Genomic DNA, 21,591 nt, shown 5'->3' with positions numbered 1-21,591 from the left:
CTTTGTTCTTGTTAAGTTAGAGTATTGTTTTATTTCATTTTGAAGGGTGTATAAGCACTTTTGAGGTTATATGATTATCAAAGTTATGTGTTATGATTAAAAGTTAAAGTACGTGGTTTCAAGTAATGGTTTCAAAGTTATGTAAGTAAGTTTCAAAGTGGAATCTCTTGGTGAGGTTCAAGTATGTTTAGAATGAATGCAGGAAACTCAGTCTTGGGGGTTATCTTGAACTCTAATGGTCTTTCATTCTCAAGTAGAGAGGATTGACACATGTGGTGAAGAGTGGTAGGAGGTCTTAGTCTTAGGTTCTTTCAATATGATCCAAGGCGTGGAACAGACTAACCTTATGAGTGTGGTAGGGTAAAACCCGTTGGCAATAGCTTTGCAAAGTAGTAGAGGCCACCACAAGTGCACAACCCACCATAGCTCGACAATCATTCTAAGTGCGAACAGTCAAGTCTAAGTCATAACATGTTTAGGATGTTTGAGGTTAATTGTTCTATATGCATAATTGATGATTTTTTTATATTATATTTTTTTATATCTAACTTACCCTTTTGTTTGTGCTTGTGCTTTGTATGTTGTTGTGTTATTTTCTTTACAATGATCATCTTGTGGGTGTGAGTAGAGGGATATGAGGTTTCTCTAGAGCAGGCGCTTGACGGAGGAGACCTTGAGGCGTAGACTTTCTTTAGACTAGTCTTGTAAATAGTTTTGTTTAACCGGTTGTATATAAAGTTTAAATTCTATGGTTGTTTTTGGATAACTGTCAGTTTAAACTTTATACTCTAGTTAATAATTGTTCTATTATATTAGATCGGTAATGACTCTTTATATAGTACTTTACTATATTTTTGGGATGTTACAAAATATATATATATATATATATATATATATATATATATATATTTATATAAATAATTTGTGTGCAAAACTTTTCGTATATATTTAGAGAGTATAACACCTCCAACATTTATTTTCTCAATTTTCATACTTTATAATACTTTCATTTTCCATTTTATGTATTGTCCCTTTGAGTGTGTTTTTTTTTTAACTTTTATCACTTAATAAAAACAAACAAAATCTTAAAGAATAAAACATCCCAAAAAATTTTAAACTTAAACAAAAAATTTTACATGAACTAGAGAAAATTGGCACTAAATTTTCTTTTTACACTTTAGCTCCACCATTTCTTAATACTTGCTGATGACAAATCCCTTAGCCATGGTCAATCACTTTCAAAAGAGTGAAAGTCGTCTTTGAAAATAGTGTCAACTATACCTTGTGGACCACCATTGGAGTTATCATGAAGCATGGATTGAAGAGTAGTGAGGAATTTAGGCTATTGTATTCAACCATGTAGTGTAAGTTTGTGTAAGACTTGTATTAAGGCTTAAGTAGCATAGGATTTTCCTTAAGTTAGACATCCAAACCAAGTGGAAAGTGTGTGTCATGTGTCATGCTTCCTTTGGAGAAGATTTACTTATTAGAAATGGTCACATGGCACCCTAGGAGTGGGGAGGAATTTCTTTTTGGTAGTGGTCACATGTCCCTCCACCATTGGAGAGGATTTGCTTTTAGTAGTGATCACATGGCACTCTAGGAATGGAGAGGATTGTGTTTTGTGAGCGGCCACATATCCTCAATTGGAGAGGATTTGTGGACACTTGCCCACTCCTTAGAATGCCTCATTTTTTTGCCAATGAGAGCAAGGTGGGAGATCATACTTTTAGGATTAGAAGGAGACACCCTTGGCCTATAAATAGATATGTCTCCACCCTTGTAGTTCATCTTGATTAATGTAATGTTATGTTGCCAAATTGTAGCCATATACATCCTTGATCAAGACTAGAACAATCTTAAAAGTCCTTATAGTCACCTACCTCATGGAGTTGGCCTAACTTCTCATTGAACCATCAAACTACCTTCCATCTTCACCTCCTAGCTCAAAACCGTGAGCTTACCATCTCACCACCATCATTTGCGTGACCAACACACCTCCCCCACCTCATTTCCACAACCATTTTCACCTTAGGGATCATCTCCTTGCATCCTTCTAAGCTACAATAGACCTAACCAAAAAGTATGTATCCCGACTTCAACCATGTTTAAACTCATTTTACAATGAAAATCTAACTCATGACAACTAAAACTCCATTTCATAGACCTTAAATCATTTCTACCTTTTCTGATGCATATCTTAGCAACTTAGGGGCTGAACAAATCCTAAATAACTCAAAGACAGTCCCCAAACACTCCACTTTGTCTCAAACCTCCCAAATCAAAATCTCACTCTCCAAAACCTTTAAATTGAGCCTAAAACCTTCCTAAACCACCCTATTGACTCATACTCATTTCCATATCAAATTTTTATCAACTCAAGCTATCAACAAGTTCTAATTGATCCTACAATATGTTCCACATTACTATTTATCCCTTTAGACCCTTAATCCTAAAAATCACCTACCAAAACCTCCCCTTTTGACCAAAATAGTTCATAACTCAACCCATATCATTTCTTTTCAACACATTAACCAATTCATCACCAACAATTTCACAACAACAACAACATTCAAGTCAATAATCACATTTAACCATAATCATTCAACCAAATTCAATTATTCAAACACACTTATTACTAACACACTTATTTCAAGCATATAATTCAACATACATTCAACTCACATACTAATAACTACCATTTTGGGTATAACACTCAACATACATTAATTCCACGTACCATTAACTATCAGTTCGTGCTTCATAATACAAATTAAAGACAAACAAATTAACTTCTTTTACCTTTTAGAAGACTAATCACTCTAGAGAACCTTATTCCACTCACCTAGTTCAAAGAGCTCTATCTGTACCTACAAAAAACAGAAACACGATCAGGGTATACTGTTAGTATCAGTGATCAATAGAGAATCTTATAAAAGATTGGACATTACATGTAAAATGAGCGGAGTCCACGTGCAATAAAAGAAAGAAAAGACTAGAGAAAAAAAGTCAAAACTAACTTACTTAGACATAGAAACTAATCAGTCTGAATTGAAGAGTTTCCGGCCAAGATCACTACTATGGTATAAGTTTTTCAATCAAATGAGTAGAGAAGAAGAACTTCTAAAAAAAGTCAGAAAACTCTAGAAAAATGATTTCTAAAAAGATAATGTGTTTTAAAATAATGAAACTCGTTTATAACAAATCTATTTATATTAAAACCTTTGAATATTAAAATAATTAAATCTCTATTTTTAATGCATTGTCACTTCTAGATACTATTTTCCAAATCTTTACAACGAACATGAGTAAGAAATATTTATTAAGAACATGTTTCGTCATATGAAAGAAAAAAATCCCAGAAAGTGTAAACATAGAAAATAATAAGGTAACCATTCCAATATTATGCATGGTCTTGTTTTCTAGTCCTATAAAAAAAATTATAAATTTAGTCCTACACGTGTGTAATAGTGTCCTTGTCCTTTGTACTATTAACTTTGACATATTTGTAAATGTCACAGATGTACTATTTGCATTATTTGTATTTCACCTGTAATTATTTTAAAGTGAAAACATTATATTTATTATTCTAACATAGAAGACTATAGTTTCAATTAACTAGTCATTTCATTAAAAGAAAACAAGCCTTCATTAAAACATGATAAAATATGTTTATGTTTCTGTATAATTTCTAAAATATTAAATACGTTTGTAAAATTGCATGTCTTTTTTTTCTCCAAAATTTGAATATATTTTATATTTTTGTTAATAATGACGGACAATTTCATTTTCAATGCTCATAAACCTCAAAGGTCAAAGCATTAATATAAAACCAACATCGTGTTTTTCCTTGGTGTGACTCAGCATGTGTTTGCAATCTCTATCCACATATGAAAAAAAAAAAAAATCCCACTGAAAGATTGAACAGAACTCTGCTCTTTCTTTTGTCAAAGCAAGGTGGAGTAGACTCTGAGCTTTTCTATTTTGATTTTATCTTACAAGCAATATAACAAAAGTTTAAATTTTTTTTAAAATAGTACGGCTTATCAGAGAATGGTTAGGACTATTTTGCAATTTTTTTTAAAAATTAGGCAATTGTAATTGTTTTAATATTATAGTTAACTTTTTAAGTGAAACCTAAAACTTCTACAACTTCAAAGTTTATATTATGACTGACTGAAAACATAATTGTAGTTAGTTTGATATTATGAAATATTATGACATTTTTTTAAACTTAGGAAATTATTTGAAAATTCACTTTAAAAGTAATTAATAATATAAAGACTGATTATTAAAAATATATCTTTTAACTTTTTTCATTGCATTTTGATTTATAACTTTAACAAGGACAATTAGTTTATATTCCCACCTTTTTGGCCTGAGCACCTTTACTCTAAGGGTAGCTCCATTAGAGAAATAATACACATCATAAATTCAAAACCTCCTCATTGTACATGGCATAAAATTCAACAATCTGAGTCATGAAAAAGACCTGAGTGACAAGAATAAAACAAAAATTTATCCTAAAAAAAATCATTTCATTAGATGCTTACATCCGAATAAAAGTTACCAAAAGATCTTTAAAATAATGTAAAACAATGGAACCCAAGAAATGCAAATGAAAACTAAATAAAATGGACCCTGCATTGAAGATTATTCAGGAATCTCGTGTGCCCAGTTCTTTTTAATTGAAAGGTGAGAAATTCCAAATGTACCATCTTTGGCAGAGAATGTTATTGCCACAAAATTCGAAATGGTGGAGCAAGAAGGAAGTTGATATAAAACAAAAAAATCCGGTAAAACCACCAGCACAGAATGCTAAAATTTAATATCCAAATTTATAACATAAACCAGGTGCTAGAAGACCTCAGCAGAAAGTGACATTATTCTTTGAGTCATTCTTCACATGATCCCAAAATTCAAAACATTCTTCTCAGATGCCAACTCATTTTTGCTCAGGTTCTGGCTTCTCCAAGAATGTCTTCTTCAACCATCCCCATGGCTGTTTATGATTTAAACAATACATGAATTCACTAAAAATCAACCAGAATCCAGATATGACTATACACACAGAAGCAAAATAACAGAGACACAAATACCAAAATAGAGAAACCAATGAATAGGCATGATATTAATAAAGTCAGGAAAGATACTTAAGCAAACTTCTTATAACATCCTAAAGAGAGTTGGCCAAGAGCACTGGAACAGACCGTGAAACAGTTCTATTTTGGAAGCATTATCACAGTCCTTTCTACACATTTAACTATGTATGTCTAGTTCATCATGTTGGGTTATTCGGAGAAAAGAAGAAAAGAAAAAGAAAGGTCATATACTAAGGTATACTACAAGAAAGAGAAGGAATGTCGGTGAATCATAGGGGTGAGGATGACAAAATAGAAAATATTCATGTCATTAAGTCTTAAGAGCAAAATCAAAGGCTGAGCAGTGAAAGAAAAGAGGAAGATTTGAAATTGCAGAGAAAGAGAGTAGAGGGGAGGATAGGTAGTGCAGGTGGCAATGGTTTGAAGGGAAAAGGGAATACGCTTGGACGAGAGGTTCTGAGCATCAGCAGGACTTAGATTCATATTTGAATTCCTGGATTTTTCTATTTGAGTGAGGTGTAGCCTTCATTAATTTTAGCATCTAAAAATCAGTCCATAATTCTATCGAAGGTATTTGACACACGTCATCACAATCAAGAATAATCTACATCTTCAAAAAGTTGGGGTAACTTCATTGGCACAAGCACAATTTTTTTTGTAGTCACTCTTCATTCTCCAAGAAGCTCGGGAATATGTGATGAGAAAATTTTCATTTTATTTTTTCTACTGTGACAAGGAGGGAATGCCAAATTCAACAAAGAAACACGCTCAATAAGATACCCATTAAAAGCAGAACATATGAACTATTTTTTGTTGGAACTTGAGAGTACAACAGAGAAGATTTCTAACATCATCACAAACAAAAAATCTAAGAAACACATTTGGTGCACCATAAAGAAAAAAATAGCAAGTGAAAATGTACGAAACAACACCCCGTATTAGGCAATTATTAAATATCAACGAAACGTGAATCAATCTTGAATAAACCAAGTATTCAATTGTTTTAATGTTTGGCAGAGCTGGTTCTGATAGTTTCAATTTTAAACCGTTAAATGTTATCGATCCATTTGCCCAAACTTATTTTAACCACAAAAATTAATTTGAACCGTGTGTCACACTGTAAAATGATTTGGATGGCAAACAAACATGTAATAAATTTTATAAAACTATGACGTAAATACTTGTATACCATTTAAAATTACAGCAAGAGAAGAGCCAGGGTTAAAATAGAGCTTAAAATCTCCCTAATTGCATCAATGAACTTTTGATAAATGGTTATGCCAGCCTAATTTGTTCCACTTTCTTTGCAGTCCAACCACAGAGGAGAGGAGAGGAGAGGAGGGATGGGAAGCACAGAAAATCGAAAAGGAGGGGAAAAAGTCATTTTTGTTTTTTTCATTTTACCTCATTTTTCTTTCTTCATTTCATTCTTCCTTTCATTCTTCCTTTATATATAATGTTTGAGTAGATGAATTTCATTCCTTAATTTCTCTTTCGAAAATCTTCATTTAATGAGGATAATAAACTGAAATTGACTTCAAAGTCTCACCCCTGAATTTTTCACAGCCTGAGATTTAACAAAGGAAAACAAAATATCTCAAAGTTAACAATGCACAATATCACTACACAAACAGAGACCCAAATGTTGACACAATTTACCACGAGACTGCAAATTAAAACCCATTAAGCAAACTCAAACACGTGATCGTTGAATCAACCCTTCAGACAGCTACATCGGAGATAGTTAAAAAACAACGCTCCAAAGAACATTAAAATTATAAAACGAATTCACACAAGGCAATCCAAATATGAGTTTAGATAAAAATAAATAAAAATACACAAAACACATAAATTCGATAACTAAATTTCAGATCAGTATGTAAACTCGCCAAATGCGAGGAGCCGAACAAGGCACAGTGCGCAAATCCTTGACATCAAGGCAAATTCGGAAGCCAGAAACTAAAAAACAAATGAAAAACAACTTTAACGGAGGGAGAACAAGGATGCTAACCTGAACGAGGTAGAGACCGCCAGTGGCGGCAGCAACGCCCCACATGGCAGCTGCTTTGACGTCCGCGGGTTGTATACGGAGCCTCGCTGGTAAACCGGCCATTTTCTCGAATCTCAATTCTCAAATCTCAACTGCGAAAGGGAACCCTAGAAGCGCACCTTCGATTTCAATCAATTCTAAATGATACAGAATTTTTTATAAGATGAAACATTTCAAGTTATTTAATAATATTTAATTACCAGCTGTTCTTTTGTTTTATTTAATGTACAAGAAAAGTAATGCTTAATATATTTGGTATAATAATAAAAGAAAAACGTATGTGCACTAAAATTTACATATTTCTTTAATCACAGTTTCTGTATTTATAATATATGTATTTATTTTTATGATAATTGTTTTAAAATTAAAAATATCATAATTTCTTATTATAGTTTATAAAATATAGGTTATTCATATATATATATATATATATATATATATATATATATATATATATATATATATATATATATATATATATATATATATATATATATATATAGGGGTTTGCTAACGCGCGTACGCCTGTTTTTCAGTTGGTACATTTTAGCAATGTGTACCGGATTTTAGTAGACAAAAATACCCTTATATATCATGGATTCTAAGTTTTAAGGTTAAGGGTATTTTAATAATTTTCATTCTCAAAACTTAAAAAAAAAAAAAAGAAACCCCCAAACCCTTGCTCACCTCTCTCATTCCTCTCAATCCTTTCTCTTTCATCTCTCTCACTCCAACCTTTTCTCTGTCATCCCTACTGTAGTCCCAATTGAAAATATCAGAAACACTTGCCTTTAAACAATTTGCCTTTGTAAAGAGTTGAGTCATTGACATATTCACCTTCAGGCAAAGGTTCATTCAAGATCTCTTCAATTTCACCATCTTCACTAATTTCTCTAATTTCATCATCTGCATATGTTGAATCATCATCTCTAAAAAAAAACCCTCCAGGCCAATTACCAATTCTTTCGGATGTCAATTATGCTTATGAAAATTAGATAAAATTATATACGACAAAATTATAAAATGAAAACTCATTATAAAGTCATTTTTTGTAAGAAATTGTTTAACAACGAGCGTTTCTGATTTTTTCCAGGCCAATTACCAATTCCTCTGATGTCATTATGCTTGTGAAAATTAGATAAGACAAAAATTATAAAATAAAAACTCATTATAAAATCATTTTTTGTAAGAAATTGTTTAACAAGTATTTCTGATTTTTTCCAGGTCAATTACCAATTCCTTCATGCTTGTGAAAATTGGATAAAATTAGATGAGACAAAAATTATAAGATCAAAACTCATTATAAAATCATTTTTTTGTAAGATTGTTTAACGGCAAGTGTTTCTGATTTTTTCAATTGGGGCTACAGTAGGGTGTTTCTGATTTTTTCAATTGAGACTCCAGTAGGGATGACAGAGACAGGAGGGTGTTTCTGATTTTTTCAATTGGAACTACAGTAGGGATGACAGAGAAAAGGTTAGAGTGAGAGAGATGAAAGAGAAATGATTGAGAGGAATGAGAGAGGTGAGCAAGGGTTTGGGGGTTTCTTTTTTTTTTTTTTTAAGTTTTGAGAATGAAAATTATTAAAATACCCTTAACCTTAAAACTTAGAATCCATGATATATAAGGATATTTTTGTCTACTAAAACCCGGTACACATTGCTAAAATGTACCAACTGAAAAACAGGCGTACGCGCGTTAGCAAACCCCATATATATATATATATATATATATATATTATATATATTATATATATATCGAGGTGGTTGGTGACCTCTAAATAATATGTAAGAATCAAACCGTCCATTTTGAATTTTATGGAAGAAGTTTACATCTACATCTTTTGATTTTTCTATGTTTAATGTTATTTTCAAATAAACGCAAACCCATTAAAATTGATTTGGATTTATAAAATATTTGATAAAAAAAATTGAAATAAAAAGTCGTGGAAAGGTAATCTTTGACTAAAATTAGGCTTAATACTTCTTTTGGTCCCTTTTTATAAGGGAAATGTTCAAGTCCGTCCTATCTTTTTTAAAAAGTTCAATGTCGCCTCAACTTGTGAAAAAAGTGTACAATTAAATCCTTTTTTGTCACGACGTTAAATATTTAACGATCTAGCTGACAGCGTGGAGTGATCTGTGCAACATGGTTGTTTACCTTCATAACGTGGCAATGACAGTGTTTTTCATTAAAGTTCACGTGGCAATGGTAGTGGCAGTGATTTTCATTAAATAAAGGCTTAGGGTTTGGTTTCCTCCGAATTGGTCTTTGAGGATTGGGAAGTGTTTGGGGAGACATAGGAATGGGTTCCCAAGGGTGTTCTTCGTTTTCGAAAAGCTGGGTCAAAGGATCTTCTCATTTGTCCCATGGTGGTGCTTGTAGGGGAGGTGGGTTAATCCCTACTTGTTACTGTGGTGATATTGCAGTAATCAAAGTGGCCAGAACTACGAAGAATGCTGGGAGAAATTTTTTGGGGTTGTCCTCATTACAAGGTTTGAAGTATACCCTTCTCAATTAATGTTTTCTTGACTTGACTTGATGCATTTGTTCATAGATCCCTAACATGGTGAATAACAGGGTGGATCTTCAATTGGGAGCTGCTGTAACTTTTTCAAGTGGTGTTGTGAAGACAACATGGATGAAAAAGATTGCACAATTATGAAGAGAATAAGTGAGATGAAAAATGCAGTGAAGGATTTGCATAAAATGCAGAAAAGGATGAAGTTGTTAGTTGTAGCTTTGTGTGTGTGTATTGTGGTTGACCTTGTCATTTTCAAGTTGTGTTTAGGTTGATTTAGTTAGATCGTGAATTTGGGTGTTTGTTATAAGTTGGCTTAATACTTGTTATGTATTTGGATGCTTGAAAATGCAAAGGTGTTTTGGTTGGTGTAACATTAGTTATGCAATGCAATGTACAAAATGTTGGAATCAGTTCCCCATTTGGTTTAAAAATTCATTATATGAAGTTAAATTCAGTGGAGATTATTCGAATCAGTCCCCCATTTGGTTTAAAAATATTGAAATAGGTCAACCCAATAATGCATATGATGATGACTAATGGCACATATTACAAATCTAAGTACAAGCTTTGACCAAAACATGATGAAACCACTTTGATTCATTAAATAAAGGCAGTACATAATCCCTCCATTTCATGTAAAGACACATAATACCTCCAATACATCATACCTCCAATACATATCAGTTGACCAACATAAAAGGCAATACATATCTGTGACCAAAGTAATAGTGAATACATATAACCTCTAATTCATATAAAAAGACAATACATGTTTGTGACCAAAATAAAGACAGTATAGTACATAATAAAGCAATTCATCTATCTATCTATCTTTTCTTCTTACTCTGAATTTTGTTGGACGGGATGATTGGGAACTTGGAGGTGGCTGTGATGGTTGTGTTGTTTCTGCTGACTGGGTTGTTTGTGGTGGCTGGGTTGCTTCTGGTGGCTGGGTTGCTTCTGCTGGCTGGGTTGCTTCTGCTGGCTGGGTTGCTTATGATGGCTGGGTTGCTTCTGCTGGTTGGGGCCGTAAAGGGCAGTTATTCATGTTGTGCTTTCTCTGACGACAAATGGTACACTTTTTCCTATGCCCTCCAACACACATTTGAGTGTCGTCCTTAGTTAACTCCCATGCCTCCAACTTCCTTTTTTTCTTTGGCCTCCCAGGCAACTTCCTTATCACTGGTGGTAGTACATCATTGAAATTTGTGGTTTGCCATAGTTGGGGACCATTGAGTGGAAAAATTATGGACGTATACACCTCTTCATATGTGGATCTTCTGAAGCAAGTAGGTATAAAATTGTCTGGATCAACATTACAATAGTTCATTGCTGCATTTGCATGACAGCATGGGATGCCACTGATCATCCACTTTCTACAGCTACACTCTTTAGTGTCCAAATCCACTGTGAACTTGTTCCCAACGGATGAAGTGTGTCTAACCTAAAAAATCTTTCGTGCAACCCAGCTGAAAGAAATGAAGCACATGAGCAATGAACGTAAATAACAAAATGTATATAAACTGTGGTGATAACATTACCTTGGCAGCCAAAATCTTGACAAATTACATTCGTTCTGAAGCCTCTTCTTTATCTTTGGGCATATTGTGAAGTCCATAGATGTCACCTTACTTCTGTTGGTGGCCCACCTTTTCATGAGATACACTCTGATATCCTCCATCATTGTGATAATTGGTTTTTCTCTTGCATGAATGAGAACACTGTTGAAAGCTTCAGTGATGTTTTTATCAAGGGTATCACACATTGGTTGACCTGTGAAGCGAGACCTTGACCAAAACCTGTTGCACAAAAGAATTCTCAAATGGGTTACAATGCATCTGTGACACTAAAGTGTATATAATGGCTAATGGGTTACCTTGGGGGAATGCCTATGAGGTATTTATATGCTTCAACATTGACTTCTTTAATTTTCAACATTTCTCTCTCCCAAGCCATGGGATATGTGCTGGTTGCAGCACTCCACATCAGATTTTTTAATACCTGCCCACCAAACATTTTCCTAAAGTTTGCATAGAGGTGCCTTAAACAATATCTTTGTTCTGCCCGAGGCAGAAGGTCCTGGATAGCTAAGACTAACCCCTGCACAATTAAATTTAGTAATAAAACCATATTCTATACAAAAGCATTAACTAAAAATGAATATAAGCTGCACATTATACCTTATGCTGGTCTGACATCCATGTGCACCCTCCACATACTTCAGTGCCCCCGAGGTCTTCAATTAACAATTGCAAAAACCATGTCCAGTTGTCTTTGTTCTCCACTTCTACTACTGCATAGGCAAGGGATAGCATTTGATCGTTTGGGTCCCTACCAACAGCAGTCAGCAGCTCCCCCTTGTAAACACCTTTCAAAAAACATCCGTCTAAACATATAATGGGCCTACAACTTATGAAACTATCTTTACAAGCTTTGAGACAAACATACATTCTTTGAAATATTGGGTCACCATTATGAGAGTCAACTTGAATCTGCACTGTTGACCCTGGATTACACCTCAACAGCTCATGTCCATAGTCGTACACCCTTTTATATTGTTCTTTGAAATCTCCTTCAACCTGTCTTGTGGCAATTAACTTTGCCCTTCTTGCCTTGGATATTGAAACATTTGTATTCCATTTTCTTAATGCTTTAGTACGAATATCATTCACCTTTAAACTAGGATTCTCAACTAAAGATCTATCTATCTCCTGACTTAACCACTTAGCATTCATTAGTTTAATATTAAGTTGCCTACTACAACTATGAGTATCATTATCTTCCTCAATTGCCAATTTTTCGTGACGGCAAATAACCACAATAAGCTAGCCATGGGCACTTACCTTGGCCACCCATGCATGTCACCCTCACCCTATGGTTATCATTTTGATAATTTTAGATCCCTCCCAGCATGAACAACATACCTTCTAATAGCATCCTTAAACTCTTCCCTGTTAGTAAAAATAGTGCCCACTTCCCACTTGTAATCTGCCATGGACTTCTGCTTTGCATATTTTTGAGAAAGAACCTACATATATTGTATCATCATTGTCATCCTCCTCACTTGCACTATTTTCAGGAGTTAAAAGCTTATCAGACTCCCAATCATCATCTGACAAACCCCTACATTATTGGGTTTCTTTTTCACTATCTTCATCCACGTATTCATCACCACTCAGATCATCCATTCCTGCTTCATCATCACTGTTCACTTCCACTTCCACTTCCACTTCTTCTTCATTATCAACCTCCCCTCCATCCTGAATGTCCACGTCAACTACTTGTTCACTTTCGACCTCAATTTCAGCCTCATTATCCACTTCCAATGCTTCTTCACTTACATCCTCAACTTCATCCTCATTCTCAACCTTCACTGCAACCTCATCATCTTCTGCATCCTCATGCTCAACATCCTCATTATCCACTAAATCCTCCTTCTCAACCTCCAATGCATCGTCATGCTCAACATCCAACCAATCCTCATTGTCAACATCCAGTAAATCTCCTTCTAAACCTCCAATGCATCGTCATTCTCAACATCCCGTGCATCCTCATTGTCAACATCCACTGCATAGTCATTCTCAACCTCCACTGCACCCTCCACTACGTCTGTAATTCCTTCTTCACCACCCTCAACATGTTCTCCTCCCATGCCATTACCCTCACCACTCTCTGCATGACCTTCACATAGCAAAAGAATCTCATTCTAATCATTTTCTAAGATAGTTGCTTCGTCCACCCCATGCACAACATATAGGTTCACTTTCCCCAAATACTTAGCCACATTCATCATGTTCATAGCTCCTTTATTACAGTGAACATGTTGGACATTGTAATATAATTCTTCTACTTGCATGTAACCCATATGGTTAAGTGAACATAATACTCCAAAATAACCCCATTTATCAGGGTCTACCTCCCAATTAACTATCTCCCTGCCTATATAATTAAAGGGGACTTCTTTGATCAAGGTCCCACCATGGTGGACTGATAACAGTTGAAAAACTGTTATTTTCATGCTTAAATTGATACTAAAAGCAACCTTTAACACTTAGAAACTAGCTTGAAATCATGCTTTTATTCATATTTTCAGAAATAAGAGAGCTAGATAGGTTTATGCTTGATTTCAGTGTTTTTGTGCAGGTTTTAAGGTGAATTTGGTGAAAGAAGTGAAGAAGGAGAGAGATGAAATCAAAAAAGACATCAAAAAGTGTAAAAGGAGAAGACGCAACTGCCGCTTAGCGGCAGTTTACCGCTGGGCGGCACTCAGGAGTTCACGTTGGAACCGCTGAGGGGCAAAATGGCCGCTGAGGGGAAGAAACTACTCACGCACTTACCGCTGAGCGGTACTTTACCGCTGAGCGGCACACTTATGGGCTTGGACCTAGATTTTTTGTAATTTTAGAATAGTATATAAGCTTTAGGACGTCCTAGGGTTTGTATCTTTGGTAGAAACGAAGCAACACTCTCTCTTCCACCCCTTTGAAGGAGGATCTTGGATGCTCAGGCTACCTCTTCACCTTTCTAGGGTTTTATCTTTCATTCTTTCATTATTGTTCATCTAGGTTCACCATGAATATGGTGAACTAACTTGTATGTTTGTTGGGGAATCAATGTAATCTTTTGAAGCTCTCATATATGGAATTTGTGCTTGCATCTTAATCTAAGACTTATGCTTTCTTTCATCATTAGTTAGGGTTTTTCCTCTTTGCTCAATGCTTGCTTTGTTTAACTCATTCAATGCATGATTATTGGTTTTGTCGATACGGCGTACGGGGAAGTCTAGATCCGGGGAATTCTCCCAATAGTATATTGGTTGCCTTAAGCTCCTATGCTAAAAAAACTAATTATTAGGAATGCTAGGAATCGTATGAACTCGTAATTAGGGAGAAGCCTTCTTGAAAGGTAATTTAGAGAGTGGCATTAACATGATGACTTGAATGTTGAATTCCTAAAATATATGAGAGTGGATAAGATGAAATTGACCCCCAACAACATATTCATCAATATATTTCATTGAAAGTGCTTGTCTTTTGTTTTAGCCATTGATCAACCTCATGCATACATGTTTATTTTCGTCTTTTGCATAGTAAACTCCATTATTTTGTTCTTAAGCCTTAGCTAATCACAAATCACATAACTAAACTAGGCCGTGAGTCCTTTGGGAGAACGATACTTGGTCCTTACCAGTTTATTACTTGAAACGATTTCGGTCATACTTGCCGATTGTTAAACAAGTTTGTGACATCATATTTTGGTGATCATAAATTTGTGCATCAAGTTTTTGGCACCGTTGCTGGGGACTCGTGGTTTAACTGGTTAATTTGTGTGATTATATATTATCTTTGACTTTAATTTTGAATTTTTGTTTTTATTTTTGTTTTTTTTTGTTTTTATTTTTTCTGATTTTATTTTATTTTATTTTATTATTTTATTTTATTTGAGTTGATTTGATTAGATTTTATTTTTTTTATTTATTTTATTTTCTGTTTTTATTTTTTTTTTTCTGTTTTCTGTTTTTATCTTCTCATCTCAAATCTTATATCTTCTCCTATATCTTTTTGTGCTAACCAAATATTCTAGGGTTTTGTGTTCTTGTGTATGCAGGAGGCAATTCGAACTAGGAGCAAGATACTGCAGAACCTCTTCTGAAGTTTAGGACGAGAGTAGACGGAGGAGAAGAATCCGAACATCTAGAGAACTTTTCCCTCCTCCAGAAACTCTGTTGCAACCATCACCACAAGGTTCTGACTATAGCACAGAAAATATGGAGAACAACAATGTCAGAAGAACTCTTGCTGATTACACCAATATAGCTGGACCTCAGCACTTTAACAGTATAGCTAGACCTAGAGTCAATGTAGCTAATATGGAGGTCAAACCAGCACTGATCCAACTGGTGAAAAGCAACCAATTCAATGGGTTATCTCATGAAAGCCATATGAGCACCTCACTACATTCAATGAGATTTGCAATACAGTGAAGATTAATGGGGTGCCAGATGAAGCGATCAACTTAGCTTGTTTCCTTTCTCATTGGGAGCAATGCTAAACTTGGTTGAATTCTTTCCCAGAAGGAAGTTTCACAGAATGGGCAGCAGTGGTAACAAGTTTTTAAACAAGTACTTTCCACAATCAAAGGTGACAAAAGGCAAGCAAGAGATTTCTTCATTTAGGCAAGGCATGGAAGAATCACTGGGGCATGCATGGGAGATACAAAAGTTTGCTAAGAAAACACCCACGCATGGCTTTGAAGAACAGGAGTAGTCTTAACTTTCCTTGGAGATTGGTTGTTCACAAACCAAGATGATGCTTGATGCCTCAGCAGGAGGCAATATTAAATGGAAAACTCCAGAGGAAGCCACAGAAATTATAGAAAACATGGCTACTAGTGACAACGAACTCAACATTGAAAGAGGATATCTTAGTCAGAAGGAGTTGTTACAATTAATGATGCTTTGCTTATTCAAAATAGAATTATCTCTCAACAGCTGGAAGAAGTAATTATGAAGCTTTCTCAAATACCACAAGAAATACAACAGGTCTCAATGGTTCAAGTGCAACAGCAAAAATGGCAAATGCAATCTATTCCAGTTGAGAAAACAACAAAACTTGAAGAGACTTTCAAAGATTCTGAAGACGAATGCATCTTATTGTCATAATGTAGATGCTGCATTTAAAAATATGGAGTCTATGTTGAGCAAATAATTGACAAGATGAACATGATAATCTCAGAAAGGAGTGTAAAACTGTTGTGACCAGAAGTGGTAGAGTGTTAGAGGAGAGAAAAAAGGAAGAGAGGAGAAAGAAAATGAGAGTGAGAGTGAAAAGAAACATGTGAGTGGAAGAAAAGTTGAGAGAGAGAAAAAGAAAAAAGAAGAAGATGAGAGAGAAAAAAGAGAGAGAGAAGAGAGGAGAGACAAAAGAAAAAGAGTGTGAAAAGCTACTTCCTTATCCAAAGAGTTATTCAAGGAAGGAGAAAGAAAAGCAGTTGGAAAGATTCACGGAGTTGTTAAGAAGCTGGAGATCATACCATTTACCCCCTCTGAAGCCATTGCAACAGATGCAGCATATGCAAAGTTTTTGAAGGAACTCCTCAAAGAAACACAAGTATTGAAAAGGAAACTATCAATGTACAGGGTAACTGCAGTGCAATCATACAGAAACTACCTCCTAAACTTAAAGATCCAGGAAGCTTCACTATTCCATGCACCATAGGAGATGTGAAAGTTGGAAGAGCATTGATTGATTTGGGAGCTAGCATTAATCTAATGCCGCTATCCATGTGCAGAACAATTCAGGGTTGGAAATTAAACCAACCAGAATGGCTCTTCAATTGGCGGACAGGTCTCTTAAATATCCATATGGAGTGGTTGAAGATGTTCTAGTGAAGGTTGACAAATTTGTATTCCCAGTGGATTTTATTGTGATGGAGATGGAAGGAATAGTGATGTTCCTCTTATTCTTGGGAGACCTTTTATGAAGACTGCTAGAGTTTTGATTGATGTAGAGAATGGTAAGCTTAAATTGAGAGTTGATGATGAAGAAGTCACTTTTGACGTATCCAAGGCCATGACATATCCAAATGATGACAAAGCATGTTTTCAATTTGATGAACTTGATGAAGTTTGTATGGTGCAAGAAAGGATGGTGCGAAATATTTCTCCATTGGAAAAAACTCTCATTGATGCATGTGAAGATTTAGATGAAGAAGAAGAGAAATTGATTGATGAATGTCTGATGGACTTGGAAACATTGAAAAAGAGTCCAGAGGAAGATCCAATATTCGAAATAATTGATAAGGAAGAAGCAGTCAAAGCACAGACACCAGAATTAAAAAGATTGCCATCACATCTGAAATATGTTTTTCTAGAAGAAGATGGAACAAAGCCAGTCATCATCAATAACTCTTTATCTCTACAAGAAGAAGAGCTTGATAGAAATTCTGAAAGCCAACAAAGAAGCAATTGGGTGGTCAATATCAGATCTCAAAGGTATTAGCCCAACTTATTGCATGCACAAGATTTTTATGGAAGAAGATTATAAACCAAGTGCTCAACCACAGAGAAGGTTAAATCCTGTTATGAAGGAGGTGGTCAGAAAAGAAGTGTTGAAACTGCTAGAAGCTGGTATCATCTATCCAATCTCTGACAGTGAATGGGTGAGTCCAGTACAGGTGGTTCCAAAGAAAGGTGGGATGACAGTAATTTATAATGATAAGAATGAACTTATTCCTACTCGGACAGTTACTGGCTGGCGTATGTGCATTGATTACAGGAAGCTGAATAAAGCTACTAGGAAAGATCATTTTCCTCTTCCTTTCATGGATCAGATGTTAGAAAGGTTATCAGGGCAGGCTTTCTATTGTTTTCTAGATGGATATTCTGGATACAATCAAATTGTGGTAGATCCAAAAGACCAGGAGAAGACGGCTTTTACTTGTCCTTTTGGTATCTTTGCATATAGAAAGATGCCTTTTGGATTATGTAATGCTCCAGCTACGTTTCAGAGGTGTATGCAGGCAATTTTTGCAGATCTCTTAGAAAAATGCATTGAAGTATTCATGGATGATTTCTCAGTTTTTGGAAATTCTTTCCAAAGATGTTTGGCTAATTTGAACACTGTCCTCAAAAGATGTGTTCAGACAAATCTTGTTCTTAATTGGGAGAAATGTCATTTCATGGTAACTGAAGGAATTGTATTGGGGCATAAAACTCTGCTAAAGGAATTGAGGTAGACAAAGCTAAAGTAGAAGTCATTGAGAAACTACCTCCACCAACAAATGTAAAGGGGATTAGAAGTTTTCTTGGTCATGCTGGGTTTTATAGAAGATTCATCAAAGATTTCTCAAAAATTGCTAAACCATTGAGTAATCTTTTGATGAAGGATGCTCCTTTTGTGATGAATGAAGACTGTTGAAAGCTTTTGACACATTGAAGAAGAAGTTAGTGTCAGCTCCAGTAATTGTAGCGCCAGATTGGAATCAAAATTTTGAATTAATGTGTGATGCAAGTGATTATGCAATAGGAGTTGTCCTTGGCCAGCGGAAAGAACAAAAGTTTCATCCAATTTATTATGCTAGCAAGGTTCTGAATGATGCTCAATTGAATTATGCTACCACAGAAAAGAATTTCTTGCTATTGTGTATGCTCTAGAGAAATTTAGACCTTATCTTATTGGGTCTAAGGTGACTGTCTATACAGATCATGCAGCTATCAAATATTTGTTGACAAAACCAGATTCTAAGCCACGTCTGATTAGATGGGTACTACTATTGCAAGAATTTGATGTAGAAATCCGTGATAAGAAAGGAAGTGAGAACTTAATTGCTGATCATTTGTCACGGTTAGTCAACAATGAGGTCACTAGCAAGGAGTCTGAAATCTGGGAATCTTTTTCAGATGAATCACTCATGTATATTCAGCAGAGGCCCTGGTTTGCTGATATGGCTAATTTCAAAGCTGCAAGGGTCATGCCGGAAGACTTAACTTGGCAACAAAGAAAGAAATTTTTGCATGATGCCAAGCAGTTTGTTTGGGATGATCCTTATTTGTTCAAAATTGGAGCAGATAATCTTCTGAGGAGATGTGTTACAAATGAAGAAGCAGAAGGAATTCTCTGGCATTGTCATGATTCACCTTATGGAGGACATTTTAATGGAGAAAGAACAGCAGCAAAAGTCCTTCAATCAGGATTTTATTGGCCAACTTTGTTTAAAGATGCCATAATCATGCTAGAAATTGTGATAAATGTCAAAGAGCAGGGACAATCACTAAACGTCATGAGATGCCTTTACAAGGTATTTTAGAGGTTGAGGTTTTTGATTGTTGGGGTATTGACTTTGTTGGACCCTTCCCTCCATCTTTCAACAATGAATATATTCTGGTAGCAGTGGATTATGTGAGTAAATGGGTGGAAGCATTAGCTTGTCCTAAAAATGATGCTAGCACGGTAATTAAATTCTGAAGAGGCAGATATTCTCACGTTTTGGCACTCCAAGAGTGTTGATCAGTGATGGAGGATCTCATTTTTGCAATTATCAGCTAGAGAAAGTACTCAAACACTATGGAGTAAAACATAAGGTAGCTGCACCTTATCATCCACAAACCAATGGACAAGCTGAGGTGTCTAACAGGGAGATAAAAAGGATCCTGGAAAAAACAGTGACTTCATCAAGAAAGGATTGGTCTCTCAAATTGGATGATGCTCTTTGGGCTTATAGGACAGCAATGAAGACGTCTATGGGATTATCACCATTTCAATTAGTCTATGGGAAAGCATGCCATTTGCCAGTAGAATTGGAGCATAGAGCATTATGGGCTTTGAAATTCTTGAATTTTGATCCTTATGAAACTCAATGCACACGCAGACGGCAGATTTTGGAGCTTGAAGAAATGCGATTACATGCATATGATTCATCCAAGGCTTACAAAGACAAATTAAATTTTATCATGACAGGAAGTTGGTGAATAGAGTTTTCAATCCAGGACAACAGGTACTATTGTTCAATTCAAGATTGAAGATATTTCCTGGGAAGCTGAAGTCAAAATGGTCAGGACCATTTGTGATAAAAGAAGTGCATCCGCATGGAGCAATTGAAATATTTAATCCAGCTGCTGATGATCCACAGAGAAGTTGGGTGGTGAATGGTCAACGTCTCAAACCCTATCTAGGGGGAGAGGTGCAACAATTTTCCACAATGATGTTGTTGGTTGATCCTTGAAAGTTTGGGTCAGGCTCGTGACGTTAAACAAGCGCTTACTGGGAGGCAACCCAGTATTCTGTAAGTATTTTTGTTTTTAGATTAGGGTTTGATGTACTCTATTGAACCTGGTTTGTTATGATGGTTTGCTATTAACTGTGATTGTTGATAAGTAATGCTGATGATGCTTATTGATTGATTGATGTTGAGATGATGTGCACATTAAAATGCTTATACAGGTGATTCACAAGCTTTGTGAACAAATGCAGATATTATGATTGTGATTGTGAAATTAAGCAGGATGTGTATGTCAAATGTGAATGAGCTTATATGTGAGGTTTTGAGCTCCAGAGTTGTTATTGTTGAATGCTATTACTTTGAAAGCATGAATGATTTGCCCAGGTTTTCTATGATTGAATCAATTGCTTGTTTTGCATCATATGATCAAGGCCGTTTGTTGGAACCCTTTTTATTGGCCAAATTCATAAAGTTAGCCCACTAAAAGAGAACACTTTGTGTTCTATCCTTTGAACCCTTAGCCTTGAACATACACTGAAAACCCTTGATTGAAAATCTTTACCTTGAGTTAAGTAGAAGATCTTGTGTGGTATTGTTAAATGTTCAAGTTTGGGGTTGTTGGGAAAACATGAAAAAGGAAAAGCATTGAGCTAAGAGCTAAAAAGTAAGAATATGCAAAGAAAAAAAAAAGAAAAAAAAGAAGAAGCAAGCTCAATGCAAATGCAAAGGCAAGTTGGGAAAAATAAGAATAATTGTGTTGTTATGATTCTCTTAACTCAAGGATTTTGTGATCCAGAAAAACCAATTTTCTTGTTAGCCCAGCCACATTATAAGCCATTGAAAAGTCCTTGTGATGATGCATGCTTGTGAATGTTTTTGATTGTGGTAAAATGAAAGGCAAAGTTGATTCATGTGACATTGTGATAGTAGAGTGAATGAGTGATTACCTCTTATACACTTGTGTGAGTGAAACACTTTACCTAGTGAGGAAATATTCCATGAACATGAACATCCATGCTTAATTGATTGATCATTCATGAAAAAGCATTTGTTGGAATTTAAATGACTTTGTGAACACTAAAGCATGTGCACATCTTGATTGAACTCTTGGTCATAAGTTTGATTGAAGTTTTTACTTATCTTGAAAAAGAGGATTTTTGAATGAGTGAACCATCATATGAATTGGTTGAAGATTG

General features: G+C 35.2%; 2 protein-coding genes, 1 long non-coding RNA gene and 1 pseudogene across 3 annotated transcripts; 1 reads left to right on the top strand and 3 right to left on the bottom strand.

The window, feature by feature from the left end:
- Positions 1-4,621: 4,621 nt before the first annotated feature.
- LOC148203853 (uncharacterized) lies at positions 4,622-7,257 on the bottom strand. The gene is made up of 2 exons (XR_015784271.1): positions 7,114-7,257; positions 4,622-5,002 (listed from the first exon to the last, which is right to left on the bottom strand). It is a non-coding gene; the product is annotated as an uncharacterized LOC148203853 (long non-coding RNA).
- On the top strand, positions 4,907-7,254 carry LOC148203854 (uncharacterized). Its single transcript, XM_088106598.1, has 2 exons — positions 4,907-5,004; positions 7,095-7,254. Exons 1-2 carry the CDS (start codon positions 4,907-4,909, stop codon positions 7,204-7,206), a joined length of 210 nt encoding a protein of 69 aa, XP_087962724.1. The 3' UTR covers positions 7,207-7,254.
- A 3,784-nt stretch (positions 7,258-11,041) lies between the features above and the next one.
- LOC148203852 (uncharacterized) lies at positions 11,042-12,411 on the bottom strand. The gene is made up of 4 exons (XM_088107786.1): positions 11,857-12,411; positions 11,553-11,776; positions 11,246-11,475; positions 11,042-11,145 (listed from the first exon to the last, which is right to left on the bottom strand). The coding sequence occupies exons 1-4, from the start codon at positions 12,409-12,411 to the stop codon at positions 11,042-11,044; spliced, it is 1,113 nt and encodes a 370-aa protein (XP_087963912.1).
- Positions 12,412-12,804: 393 nt separating this feature from the next.
- On the bottom strand, positions 12,805-13,541 carry LOC148203851 (uncharacterized; annotated as a pseudogene).
- Between the last annotated feature and the right edge of the window lie 8,050 nt (positions 13,542-21,591).

This window comes from Vigna umbellata, chromosome 2 (genome assembly GCF_029865625.1).
Source record: "Vigna umbellata cultivar VRB3 chromosome 2, Vumbellata_1.0, whole genome shotgun sequence".
NCBI lineage: Eukaryota > Viridiplantae > Streptophyta > Magnoliopsida > Fabales > Fabaceae > Vigna > Vigna umbellata.
The sequence above is the reverse complement of the archived record's forward strand: the minus strand, read 5'-3'. Positions and strand labels throughout refer to the sequence as shown.

What these genes read in the sequence shown, in the direction of transcription:
- LOC148203854 (XM_088106598.1), top strand. Translation starts at nt 4,907, where the DNA reads ATGATCCCAAAATTCAAAACATTCTTCTCAGATGCCAACTCATTTTTG. An exon ending in CTTCAACCATCCCCATGGCT is followed by an intron (nt 5,005 to 7,094) that starts GTTTATGATTTA and finishes ACTTTAACGGAG; the next exon opens with GGAGAACAAGGATGCTAACC.
- LOC148203852 (XM_088107786.1), bottom strand. Translation starts at nt 12,411, where the DNA reads ATGAATGCTAAGTGGTTAAGTCAGGAGATAGATAGATCTTTAGTTGAG. An exon ending in GGATGTCAGACCAGCATAAG is followed by an intron (nt 11,777 to 11,856) that starts GTATAATGTGCA and finishes TTAATTGTGCAG; the next exon opens with GGGTTAGTCTTAGCTATCCA. An exon ending in GAAGAGGCTTCAGAACGAAT is followed by an intron (nt 11,146 to 11,245) that starts GTAATTTGTCAA and finishes CATTTCTTTCAG; the next exon opens with CTGGGTTGCACGAAAGATTT.